Below are 12,722 nucleotides of genomic sequence, written 5' to 3' on the forward strand. Positions count from 1 at the left end.
TTTAAATTAATTTTAATTATTAATTTTAAAATTAATTTTAATCAATTTTTAATTAATATTATTTTTTAAATTTTAAATAAAAAGTCCGGGATGTCCCTGCCCCTCCAGCTGGGCACACCGGTGTTCTAATAAAGTAATTAATTTTACTATTCATTAATTAATTAATTTTAATTAATTTTAACTAATTTTATCTAATTTTAATTAATTTTAATTAATTATATTTTTAATTAATTTTAATTAATAATTTTTAATTAATTTTAATTAATTTTTAATTTTTTTTTTAATTTAAAATAAAAAGTTCAGGCTGTCCCTGCCGCTCCAGCTCGGCATACCTGTGTTCTAATTAAGTAATTAATTTTATTATTAATTAATTACTTAATTTTAACTAATTTTAACTAATTTTAACTAATTTTAACTAATTTTACTAATTTTAATTACTTTTAATTAATTATATTTTAACTTAATTTTAATTAATAATTTTTAATTAATTTTATTTAATTTTTAATTAATTTTATTTTTTAAATTTAAAATAAAAAGTCTGGGCTGTTCCTGCCCCTCGGGCTCCCAGTACTCCCAGTTCAGCCTCTTGCAGCAGTGGGAGGGCAGAGCTACCCACACAGGCGGGCTGGGCACAGCCATGTGCCCTCGGTGTGTCTGCTGCAGCTCCTCTGCTTTCTCCCTGAGAACCAGTTGGACCAGTGGGCCAGACTGGAGCCCAGCCTCGCTGCAGGGAGGCAGCCCTGTCACCAGGGGACAGGCAGGACGTGCCAGGCTCCAGCACAGACAGGGCTCAGCAGCAGCTCCAGGCCGGGATAACGAGAGCAGCTCCTGTGGCACAGCAGCACATGGACCCCCGCACAGGTGAGCGGGTGCCTTTGCCCCCCTCAGGGGACAGAGCCGGGCTGTTCATGGCACGGGCAGTGCTTGCTGACCTTCCTCCCTGCTCCCTGTGGGCTGGGGCTCACTGCTGGGTGCTGCTCAGAGCCATGCCCTGGGATGTGGGCACCTCTGCTGCTGAAGGTGCCAGGGCAGGGACGCCTCCCACACCGGGCATAGGGCAGGGCCCGGGCACGCCGCTGTCACCCTCCCACGGGCCGTGGGCGTGGGGACGGGGCAGTTTCGGCAGCCAGCTGATTCAGGGAGGCTGTTGCAGCACGTTCCTCTGGCCCCGCAGCTCCGGCCATGATTCACGGCTGCTGCAGCTTACCCTAACCCTAACTCTGACCTCGCCCCGTCCGGGGTCCTGGGGCTCCCTGACCTCGTCCTGTCCGGGGGTCCCGGGGCTGCCGCTCGCCCCGGCCCCAGCAGAAGCCTTGGCCATGCACGGATGCTGAGCCCTGCCAGGAGGGCCGGCTGGAAGGGGAAGGAAGGCCAGGGTAGGTCCCGCTCCTCCCCACGAGCCCCGGGAGCTGTGACCGGGGCACTCTGCGGCTGTTTGTCCATCCCGCTGTTGGAGGGCAGGGATGGGGCGGTGCGGAGCCCACACGGCTCCCGCAGAGCCCCGGCCAAGTCCCGTCCCCGCCTGGCGCTGGCGGCAGCCGCTGCTCGTCCTGACAGAAGCATCCTCTAGAGGGACCTGCCAGCCCAGGAATGGCTCCGGTGCCACCAGGAAAGGAGCAGCACCCCGTGAGCGGGGCCAGCGGTGGGGATACAGCTTGGCCAGGGTGGCCACCTCCCCTGCCAGCTCACCTGGGGACAGCGGTGGTCTCCGTCATGGGGCCTTGGGGACAGCAGAAATCGCTGTGCCACGGTGCTGGCAGCGCTGCCGTGGGGACAGCTCATGCTGGAGGGTTGTACCCCCGCTCCCGCCTGTCCTGTGCCCTGCAGGGGACAATGGGGACCTGCAGCCTCCCAGGGGTCTGTGTGCAGAACCCCCCCTCCCTCTGCTTTCCAGGACAAGAGCCCGTCAGGGTGATCGGGGTTGTCTTGGGCATCGGGCTGGCCCTGCTGATCCTGGCCAGCTTTGGCTACACCTTCATCCGCTGGTACCGGCGGGGCCACTGCCAGCGCCGTGAGTGGGACAGGGGACAGGGGGACAGGGGACATGGGGACAGGGCAGGGGACAGGGCAGGAGATGGGGGGGACAGGGCAGGGGACATGGGGACAGGGGGACAGGGCAGGGGACAGGGCAGGAGATGGGGGGGACAGGGCAGGGGACATGGGGACAGGGCATGGGAGGGGGGCTCAGAGCATGGGGCTGCAGGGCCTGGGGTGTGGGGAACACGGGAAATGGAACCCCTGGTGCAGGGGGGCTCAGGGTCAAGTTGGGGGCACTGTGAGGTGAGGGGGAGGATGCACAGCGATGTCCTGGTGCTTGTCCTGCCTGTCCCCACCCTGCCACTCACAGCAAAGCAAAGGTGGGTTCACAGCAGCACACGGCTCTGACTCCTCTCCCTCCTCTTCCTCCTGCCTCCCCAGGGCCTGACTTTGTCTTCAGCCTCTACCACTCGCGGTGAGTGACACCATGGGGGGACCAGGGCAGGCTGGCAGCTCCCCTTGTGCAGTGCCAGGGTGTCACAGCCCCTCCCCAGTCAGTTCTGCTGCTGGCAGGGCTGCAGGAGGATGGGTCTGCTGCTTGGTGACCCCTCTGCTCTCCCTGCAGCGGGCTGGGCTCAGTGGCACTGGAGCTGGTGCCACCCTTCAGCATCAGTGGCTCGCTGGGCACCTCGGGCAGTGGCTACGAGCCCTTCCACAGCCAGAGGCCGTGAGGGGAGAGCTGGGCTGCTGAGCAGGTAGGAAGGACATCCCCTCATCCCCCCCTGCCCCCTGTGCTGTGCCCCAAAGCCTCCATACTGCCTTGCAGCCCCTGGGCATCACAGCTTTCCTCAGCACAGTCCAAGGTTTTTCCAGCTCAAGTCCTGCCTGTGGCTCTGGGCTTCAGAGGCTTTCCCTGAGCTCTGCGTTTGGTTTCTCCCCACACAGGCTTTGGTTTGTGTTTCCTTTCCCGCTGTCCCAGGAACAGAGGATGGGGCTGAAGCCCGGGTGCTCCTGCAGAGCTTCCCCTCTCTGCCTCTTACTCACAGCCCAGCACCAACAGAAAAAGCAACAAAAACTGCCTGGGGAAAATTCCTCCATTTTCACTTCTGTAAGAAACAGCCCCTGACTTTGTTGGATTTCAACTGAAATGGCCATGGTGCAGTTTCTGTTGCTAAAAATCTTCCCAGGGTCACAGAATCCTTGGGGCTGGAAGGGACCTCTGGAGACCACCTGGTCCAAACCCCCTTGTGCCCAAGGTCACCTGGAGCAGGTGACACAGGAACACACCCAGGTGGGTGTGGAACATCTCCAGAGAGGGAAACTCCACAAATTTCCTGGGCATCTCCTCCACCTGTCTCTCTTTCACTGGGCCTCTGCAGCCACGGGTGCACAGGACATGCCTGGGCCAGCGCTGATGCTTGGGATGGAGGAAGAGGATGCAGCTTTATCCAGGATTCCTCAACATCCTGGAGAAAACAGCACATTGCCCATGGCTCAGAGACCTGCCAGCCTCCTGCACACCCAGGGACCTGGCACCAGGCTGTTCCTTATGGAACCAGCTGAGGAGGAGCCCCAGAACTGGGTGACTGCATTGGTGCAACTGCAGAAAACACCGTGAGGAAATGGGAAATCTGTCTCAGACCCCCTCCTCCTCCTCCTCCATCCAGTTCCTGCACCCACATGGAAGTTGGTTCTCCACATTCCCAGTGCAAGGAAACGCCTCAGAAAGGCCCTGTGGAAGTTCCTTGTGGATTTTTGGTGCCAGTTGCCTTTGGCCTCAGCAGAACAAGGGGCTGGAAGTGCCTGGAGCACAGGAACAGCCCTGGGGAGATTCGGTGGCCACAGAGAGGGGCCCTGCTTGGCCAGGGGGGCTGCTGAGGCATGGGGGGCCTTGGGACCATTTCTTTGCAAGAAAGGAATTCTCTCAGAATTTCTCTCAGAAGAAGAACAAAGAAAAACTCCTGAGAGCCATGTGGTTGTGTGTAGGGACACCAGTGAGGACAGAGTGGGATTTCCAGGGAGTCAGAGGGACTGGCTGTGCTCTCGGCCATCGAAACTAAACCATGTGCTCTGCGGCTTTGTCCTGGCTGAAAAGAGACCTCTGACTGCTCAGAGGAAGGGGAAATGCCAGCTCCTGGGGGCTGGGAGCCCTCCATGTGAGCAGGACCCAGCAGAGCCCTGCATGACGCAGGATCCGTCCGTGGGGCCCGACGTCAGCGGTGTTTAAAAGAAAAACAAAAAACAGCCACGGTTTTGATGACTGCACTTTCCAGAGGAAGTTGAAAAAAATAAAAAGAAAGCAAAAAGCTCCAACCCCCAAAATACACAGAGGCAGAAAAGATGGGGCCAGTGGAGGGGCAGGAGGAGGCTCCCAGTGCCCTCCACATCCCTGTGGGATGCAGGGATGGAACTCATGTGTGAGCAGTGCCATGTGAGGTTTAAGAGAAGGAAACAGCAAGGATCAGCCCCCTCCTCCTGCCTGCACTGGAAAAGCTGAAAAGAAACCCAAAAACCCTTCACCTGAAAACCACATTCCCCGAGGAGGGTTTCCAGCAGCAGTTTTACTTCCCACACTGAAGGTTCCTGGAAATGACTCTTGGAAAAACTTCCCTGAGACCTGGAGGGCGACCCAGGGGGAGCTGCTGGTGAGCTCACCCTGTTTCCACTCTGATGACAGCTGTTCACAGAATCGATTTGTTTGGAAAAGACCTCTGAGATCATGGAGCCCAACCTATGACCGAGCACCACGTTGCTTAGCAGAGCCCTGACTCTTGTCTTTCCTCCACCCCTGGGTTTGACTTGTCCTCCTGTCCTTCCCTGGTGATGTCCCATGGGGTGTCCATCCCTGTGGGATCGCTCTGAGCAGCCCAGCTCCTTTTCCATCCCTGTGGGATCACTCTGAGCAGCCCAGCCTCTTTTCCCTGCTGCTCCTCTGCTGATTGCCCCCACAAATTCCCCAGAAGCTCAGGCATGTGAGGGGCTCCTGGAGAGCTGGCTTGGTTCTCCTTTTTCCCAGTTGTGATGTAGAAATGCTCCTCCCCACATGAGGCAAAGGCACATTGCCTCTTGCTGACGGGGAACGTCCAAATCTGGAAACAGACAGCTCAGCTTGGCCTTAGGAGAGGATAAACAGGCAAATGGACCAAATAAATAACACATCCTTTCTGTATTTACAAATGAAATCCAATAAATAATGTCTGTATCTGAGAGTGGCAGAACACAGACCATAGTGTGGGTAGGACTGCCCTGGCTCATGCTGGGCCTGTAGGTGCATCCCAGATCCCACCCTGGGCTCCCCCAAGGGTCTCTGCAGGGTCAGGAAAGGCTCTGGGTCCACCCATGTGGGGTCAGGCAGGGCAGGAGTCCCGTGCTGCCAGCAGCAGGGTGCTGATGTCAGCCTGACTGTGCCCTCAGTCTCTGTGTTGTGAAAGGCTGGGATGGCACCAGGAGTGGGGACGTCAGCCCAGCTGGCCCAGGAGAGGGGGAAGTGGAAGCACGGGACTGGCCCAGGCCCCCAGGGTGGCCCTGCAGCTCGTGCTGGGCAAGGCAGAGATGAGGATGAGCCCCCCCCAGCACAGCCCATCCCTGTGTCCCCTTAGCTGGGGTGGCTGCAGGGGTGCCCTGGGGGCTGCCCACAGCAGGGCTGGGGCAAAGCAGCCCCACCAGGGGCTGAGCTGGTGCTGCTGGCCCACGGCTGGGCTGGCACCGTGGACATCCAGGGTCAGGAGTAGCTTATCCAGAGGCAGACGAGGTAGTTGGGTCGGAGCACAGGCTGGTGGCCCCAGGGCATGGGTCACAGGCGGCTGTCCTTGCTGTCCCCCCTGAGCTGGCCCAGGGGCTGGGTGGGCAGTGGGATCCAGCTGGAGCTGAGGCTGGGGATCAGTGGCAGCACCCCAGGGAAGGCAGTGTTGTTGAAGATGTGCAGGTCGAAGGGAGTTTTCGGATCAGGGCTGGCTTTGGAGGTCAGTGGAGCACCTGGGGCTGCCCAGCTCAGCAGGGTGGGCACTTGGGGTCCCACCTGGCTGGAGAAGCTGCAGGCAGGAGCTCCCCGGGGAGAGAGGTGCTGTGTGAGGGGATGCTCGGGGTTGGACTGCTTCAAATACCCCTTGGCCACAGCCAGCTCGGAGCACTCCATGTCCAGCATGATGTCGGTGCTGCCCAGGCCCTGCAGGGACCCTGCACAGCCCAGGACGGGCTCTCCCTGCCCCGGGCTCCTCTCTGGCTCCACGGTGCCCTTGGACTGCTGCAGGTACCCCCGGAACTCCACTCCAGCCTGGCTGGTGGCAGGGGACAGCCCTGGGCTGGTGTTTGCACTGCCAGAGGAGCAGCCAGCAGCAGGGCAGGGGCTCTCCAAGCCCACCCCGCTGTCCTCAGCCCTGGGCAGCTGCTGCCTGTAGCCCTGGGGCTTGGGGCCCACGGAGCAGCTCAGGGAGGAGGAGGAGGAAGAAGAGGAGGAGGAGGAGGAGGGGATGCGCAGGCAGATGCCGCTGTCGATGCTGGTGCCGCTGCTGTCTCTGCTCCCCGTGGGTCCCAGCTGGTCCTTGGGCCATGCTGGGAGCTTCCAGCCCTGCTCCAGGGGCTGCTGGGCTGCGCTGGTGCTGCTGCCAGGGCTGCTGCCCAGCTGGGGCTCCTTCTGGCACAGGAAGAGCTGCTGGATGGGGTCTGCATCCAGGCTGCCCGAGGATGGGGGCTCGTGCTCCACCCAGAGCGAGCTCTGCTTCATGAAGGACTTCTGGGGAGGGAGAGGAAGAGGGGAGTGAGCTGTGCTTCATCCCTGGTTGGTGCCTGCCTCTCCCAGCCCTCCCCGAGCCTGCATCCCTGCTCTGGCCCCAAAGGCACTGTCCCTGCCTTACCAGGGCAGACGGTGTCCTCACAGGTCTCCTGATGTAGGTACACGCCAGCAGAGCCCCCAGGAGCCCCAGCAAGGACAAGGTGATGAAGAAGGAGCTGAGGATGGTTGGGAGGAGCTCTGCACTCCCTGCAAGAGAGGACATGACCAGGTGAGGGGGCAGAGGGGATTCCTCAGTGCACACAGCACCCAGAGGCTGCCCTGGCGTGGATCCCCACACTCCCAGGGCCAGAAGGCTGGGGTGGGGGGGGTCAGCACCCCGTGGTTCCCCCCTCCTGGGTGTCACTTACTGTCCCTGGGGCCGGTGGTGACACACTGCTCAGCAGAGCGCCTGCTGGGGATGGGCATGTTGGCCAGGCTGGGCTCCACGCTCAGGCAGTACTCTGTGAGCCAGAACAGCTCCCTGATGGTGAACTCCGTGCTGTTCTTCACCACCGTGATCTGCAACAAACAGCACGGGCTGGAACCTGGGAGCCCCCAGCTCCTGCTCCCCTCCCTCCTCCTCCTCTGCAGGGGAAAATCCCCAGGGTGCGTTGTGATAATGATGACAGCAGCTAGATCCAAAATTCCCCTGAGAGCTGGAAAACTCTCCCACAAAACATGCAGAGAAGCCTCTCTGCCCTGCTGTGGCTGTGAGAAAGCTCAGCACTTACTCCTGCGGACAACCCTGCTTTAACAGTCTGTTTTTCCACTTAAGCAGCACCCTGTGGGACAGATGGGGACAGCAGGGGATCAGCCACTCCTCTCACCGTGTGGTTGTCCCTTGTCCTCCGGAGGTGCACGTGGTAGCGGCTCATTTCCCTCTGCAAGTCGCTGTACTCGGGGCTGGTCCCGGGGCGGAGCAGCAGCCGCAGCTGCACCTGGATGGAGTTGCCCATCACGGAGAGGCTCTGCCCCGCCAGGCGCAGGCCAGCTGGAAGCAGAGCAGTCACAAGGGCAGGTCAGGGCTGTTTCCTGTTCACAGCTCAGCCCCTGCAGCACCACACTGAGCCGGGACCGTCCCACCCTCCCTCGGGCTGCCCCATCCCCCTGCGCAGCCCGCCGGCCCTCCAGGAAGGTGTGGAGGGAAATATCCCAGCTCCCGTTCATCCCTTGACACCCTGATCCCCCCAGCTCCAGCACAGGCTGGAGACAGAGCCCAAGGCACCTTGCTCTGGGTAGAAGCCTCCAGTCTTTTTCCAGGAGGACGTGAGGTTCCCGGCCACGGCCCTGACCCGAGCATGGTGGCGCTGCCCCGGGTGCAGGGTGTAGTGGGTGAGGTTGCAGGAGTGCTCCGTGGTGTTCCAGCACTCCGGGATGGCTGTCCAGTTCATGCCTATGCCATAGCTGTAGGGAGAAGCACCAGGGGTGAGCAGAGAGCTGGGGCAGGCGCTGGGCAGGGCAGGGCCCCGTTGTTGTTACTCCCCCTCGCTGTTACTCACACGACGTACTCCACGTTGTAGCGGGCGTCACTGGGGCAGCCGCGCCCCGGCTTCCAGCGCAGCAGGGGCCAGCCCATCTCCGTGGTGATGCGCACGGAACGGGGCTCGGCCAGCTTCTCACCTGTGGGGCACACCTGGGCTCAGGTGGGGCTGCACAGCCCTGCCCCACCTCAGCCCCCACGAGCCTTGGGACGGCCTCGTGCAGCATCCCCCTGATGGGTGATGGGTGACGTGGCAGTGCTGACCACCCGAAATGTGCGAGCCTTTGCTCAGATTTCTCTTGCTGGCTTCCAGGATTTGCTCAGCCCCCTCTTCTCCTTCCTCTTTCTTTTTTGGGATAGCCCAGCTGGGGTTTCTTGGTGCTTCTCAGCCCCAGGAAAGGAGCTGTATTTGCATCCCCCATCCCCTGCCGTTCGCCACCAGCTCTGTTTGGACTTGGCTTTCCTGTTTTGCTCATCTGCTGCCTGGGTGAAACCAGACTTTTTCACACCTCCTGCCTGATCTCTGTGTTGACACCTGGCAGAAAAGCCCCGCTGATGACTTCTGACACTTTTCCCTTGCAGGTGTCCCTGGCAGCTGCTGCCTGCTGGCAAACCTCCAGCCCAGTGCCGTGTCCCCAGTGGCTGTGGCTTATCATGGGGACAATGGGGACATGGGGACCAGTGGGGGCAAGCCAGGCTGGTGCCCCTTGCTGAGCCCTGGGGCTCCCAACCAGCAGTGAAAGGCAAGCAGTGAGCAGGGAGCCCTGGCCATGCCCTGCTCCCAAGCACTGATCTGAGGGCTGAGCACCCAGCAAAGGCGTCCGGGCTGTGCCTCCATCCTATCCCCCATGCCAAGGATCCCACCCGGAGCTGCGAGGCTCAGCCCCGGCCAGCAGGGCGATGCAAACCGGCAGGAGGGACTCACCGTGGGTAGGGCAGGCGAGGAGCAGCGCCAGGCTGAGCGCCAGGGCGGTGGCAGAGGGGACCATGGCCGCTCAGCATCCTCCGTGGCAGCAGGGCAGAGCGGGACCGGGCTGTGCCCCGGCGGGAGCCGAGCGCTCGTTTTTCCCCCAGGGGCTGGCTCAGTGACGTCTCCGAGGCGTCAGGAAAGTCACCGAGCAGTCACTTCCACTTCTCTTTGCTGTCCACCCACTCACCCCCAGCCGAAGCCTCAGCCTGGGCTGGGCTTTCCGACAGAGCTGCAGAGGAACAGTTCTGGAGCTTTTCTGAGCAAAGCTGGGCTGTGCTGAGAAAGGAGAGTAAAAGGAGAGTACGAGTAAGGGATGTCTCTGCCCTTGCTGCTTTGTTGTGAAATGAGATGTTCAAAGCACGGCACAGGTGAGAGGCAGCACCGAGGGTGACCTGGCACAGGGGCTTTCCTGAGCACAGCACCATGTCCTGTGCTGCCAGCAGCTGAATCCAGCCAGGTTCCAGCAGCCCTGCAGCCCCAGGAGGGGGTTCTGGCTTTCCCTTCCTTTGGGCTCAGCCTGCAATTCCCCTTTCTCCATTTCTGGGGCCGAGTGAGACCCTCTGGGCTATCCTGTGTCCTGCAAACAGCCTCACACAGGGGTGACATTGGAAATCCCGTGTGACACAGGGGCTGCCACTGTCCCCAGGGCTCTGGTAGCCCCCTAGGTACGTCTGTGATCCCATGGCTGTGGGGTCTGGCCCCACGGGGATGTCCTGCCTGCCTGTTGGGACCTGAATCACCAGCCAGCAGCCTGAGTGTGAGTGCTCTGCTTTGCCTCACAGTTTGCTTGAGGGCTTTCATGGGGCCCTCATGTGATGGAGAGTGATTTTCCTCAACAAGAGGAATTTCCCACCGGGGAATTTGTGGAAAGAACACAGACAAAAAGAGAGCAAGAGAAACCAAAAGTGGTGTGGACAGGGTCAGAGAGCATCAAGGTGGGCAGAGACATGCAGGCTCCTCTTGGAAGAACCATCTTAAAGGCTGAAGTGGGAGATTTTCTCCTGTTTCCCCTGACTTATCCTTCCTGGTGAAGGCCAAGAGCTGCCACAAACTCTCAGCCCAGCAGGAGCACCAGCAGCAGATCCTCTCCCTGCCCTGGTTTATCCCCATCCAGGGCAGACCAGCTGATGTCCTGCCACTCTGCAGCTGGCCCCCAAAGCCACAGACCGTGCTTTGTGCAAGTCATGGCCATGAGAAACAACGGGACCAAAAGGCAGGAAAGTGGGAGTTCTGTGGAAAAGCCACAGCGGGGCTGGCCCTGCGGGTTAGGCAGTTCAGAGAACTGGGAGAAGTGGTTGGCAATTTAGAGGAAAGTGAAAGAGGCTGAGGAGGAACAAGAGTTCTGCAGAATGCTTGGATGATACTACACCAGGGGTGGAGATGATATTTTCGCTCCCAACAGTGGGGAGAGAAAATGCATCTGACTCCATCTTATCAGAAGGTTAATTAATTACTTTATTATACTCTATTATTTTATAGTATAAATGTTATACTATATACTTTATTACATATATATTATATATATATTATATATATACTTTATTATATTATATTACACTATGTTACATTACATCTAAACTGAATCTGCCCAGAATCTCGTGACTGTCCTGACAGTCCTGACACACACACACACACACACCTGGCCCTGACAGGCCAAATAAACAAAACTCCATCACTGAGGGTAAACAATCTCCATGTTGCATTCTATTTTTGCACAAACACAGGCACAGCAAATGATAAGAATTGTTTTTGTTTTTTTTTTCTCTGAGGTTCAGAGAATGTGAAACCCAGGAATATTCTTGGGAAGAACTGTGCCTTGCTTTTCTCTGTGAAATGTGGCAACAGAGGGGGCTTGGGCTGGAGCCTGAGCTCTGCAGGGAGGGCACAGCTCTCCAGGTGCCACAGGAGAGGCTGCTGGGGGACACTGAGAGCTGGGCTGATGTGGCTGACCCCGAAATGCCTCCCTGAGGACACTCCACAGAGAAACCCAGCCCAGGAGCACCTGGGGCTGTGCATTTCCCTCCCTGCTGTCCCTCAGGAAGCTTCCCCAGGGTGACAGCAGGGCCAGGCAGGTGAGGCTGCGCAGAGCAGGGCAGGGATGGGCCTGGAGGGCTGGTTCTGCACAGCCCTGCCGCAGGACAGAGCAGGGCAGGGGATCCTCAGCCCAATTCCCTGGAGCCCAGAGGCTGGAGCGGCTCTCCTGGGCTGGTGGAGCCGGCTCTGGCTGTGTGTTTCAGCTCCTCTTTCATGGCTGGGAGGGCAGGAGGGTGCAGGGAAGGCTCACAGCAGCAGGAAAGGTGAGGATTTCAGCCAGGAGCTGTGTGCATGCTGACATTTACCATCAGGCTGCTGAGGTCAAGGCACACATGCTGTTCTCTGGAACTTGCTCTCTGTAGGTGGCTTTGTAGCAGGCAATGAACGATTCCTGGAGCTGTTTTCTGAGAATCCCCTTCTGGACTGGACACAGCAGCTCAGGAGGGCACAGCTGGCTCAGGGCTGCCTGGGGGTGCAGCTCAGTGTTTGGCCACCTTGGCACTCAGCAGACACAACCTGCAGAGGCACAAAAAGCAAACAAAAAAGCCCAAAACCCACTCCTGGCTGTGAAAACTGCAGAGGAGTGCATTGTGGGGTGAGGGCTGGCTCAGAGCCCCTCTGTGAGCTGGGATCCTGGGGGCAGGAGGGGTCAGAGGGATCCAGCCCAAACTTTCCAGCCTCCAAAGGAGCTTTGCACCAGGGCTCCTCCAAGCCTGGACATCCCTGCTTGTCTCCTGCCCTTCTGACGAGCAGGTGTGGGTGGGGAGCTGGGTGAACGAGGGATTTACACTAAGAATGATCCCAGGAGACACCTGTGGCACTGAGGGTCATGATGAAGGGTGAAGCTAGGCCTTTCTCCTCTAATCTGGGAATTTTCACCTGTTCCTACCTGAATCCTTGGTTAAGCAGAGCATCCCCAGGCTGTGCCTGCAGGGCAGGCAGGAGGCTGTGCTGGCTCCTGGAAGAAGCATCGCTCCATCAGCAAAGGAATTAAAAATCCTCTAGAGAAACCGGACGGAAACGGCATTTCATTTCCTTTGGGACAGGGAATTCCTGACTTGTGGCTCACAGCAGCGGGGTTCTCCTGGCTGGGCATGGCTGTGCATCCCCTCCCCTGCGCTGGGCCGGGCAGGAGAGCCGCGGGTGGGTGAGTGAGTGAGTGAGTGGGGGGCACAGAGGGGAGAACGGGGGTTCGGGTGAGCCAGGAGATCCCCGGGATGCTGCAGTTCCCTGCTGGGGCCGGCTCTGCCCCGCTCGCAGGGCCCCCTGGCCGGCCGGCAGAGCGCAGGTGTTTTGGAGCTGTTGGGAAACCGGCGGCGCCGGGGCCGGGCGGCAGGTCCGACAGGTTTGCTGCGCTGCTGGCACTGACGTACGAGCCCGCTCGCCAAACGCCTCCTGGGCCGGCCCCGCCGAGCTGGCCCTGCTCGGCACCGCGCTGCTGGCATGGCCGAGCCGCGGCTCTGAGCCCAGCCCAGCCCCGAGCCCGGCCC

The 12,722-nt window shown here is 58.8% G+C and overlaps 2 protein-coding genes across 3 annotated transcripts; one reads left to right on the forward strand and one right to left on the reverse strand.

The window, feature by feature from the left end:
• The first annotated feature begins 493 nt into the window (after positions 1–493).
• On the forward strand, positions 494–5,184 carry LOC139601001 (small integral membrane protein 35-like). 2 transcript variants are annotated; one of them, XM_071449657.1, is made up of 5 exons: positions 494–861; positions 1,895–2,011; positions 2,419–2,452; positions 2,603–2,732; positions 3,357–5,184. In XM_071449657.1, exons 1-4 carry the CDS (start codon positions 846–848, stop codon positions 2,706–2,708), a joined length of 273 nt encoding a protein of 90 aa, XP_071305758.1. In that variant the 5' UTR covers positions 494–845; the 3' UTR covers positions 2,709–2,732; positions 3,357–5,184. The 2 variants fall into 2 exon arrangements, with proteins under 2 accessions (XP_071305758.1, XP_071305756.1); XM_071449655.1 differs by having other exon boundaries at positions 517–861; positions 2,923–5,184.
• IL10RA (interleukin 10 receptor subunit alpha) lies at positions 5,125–9,263 on the reverse strand. The gene is made up of 7 exons (XM_071449654.1): positions 9,154–9,263; positions 8,248–8,368; positions 7,974–8,152; positions 7,576–7,739; positions 7,117–7,267; positions 6,831–6,955; positions 5,125–6,709 (listed from the first exon to the last, which is right to left on the reverse strand). The coding sequence occupies exons 1-7, from the start codon at positions 9,215–9,217 to the stop codon at positions 5,771–5,773; spliced, it is 1,743 nt and encodes a 580-aa protein (XP_071305755.1). The 5' UTR covers positions 9,218–9,263; the 3' UTR covers positions 5,125–5,770.
• Between the last annotated feature and the right edge of the window lie 3,459 nt (positions 9,264–12,722).

Source organism: Agelaius tricolor, unplaced genomic scaffold (assembly GCF_023055355.1).
Source record: "Agelaius tricolor isolate 1412-34295 unplaced genomic scaffold, bAgeTri1.0.p SCAF_29, whole genome shotgun sequence".
NCBI lineage: Eukaryota > Metazoa > Chordata > Aves > Passeriformes > Icteridae > Agelaius > Agelaius tricolor.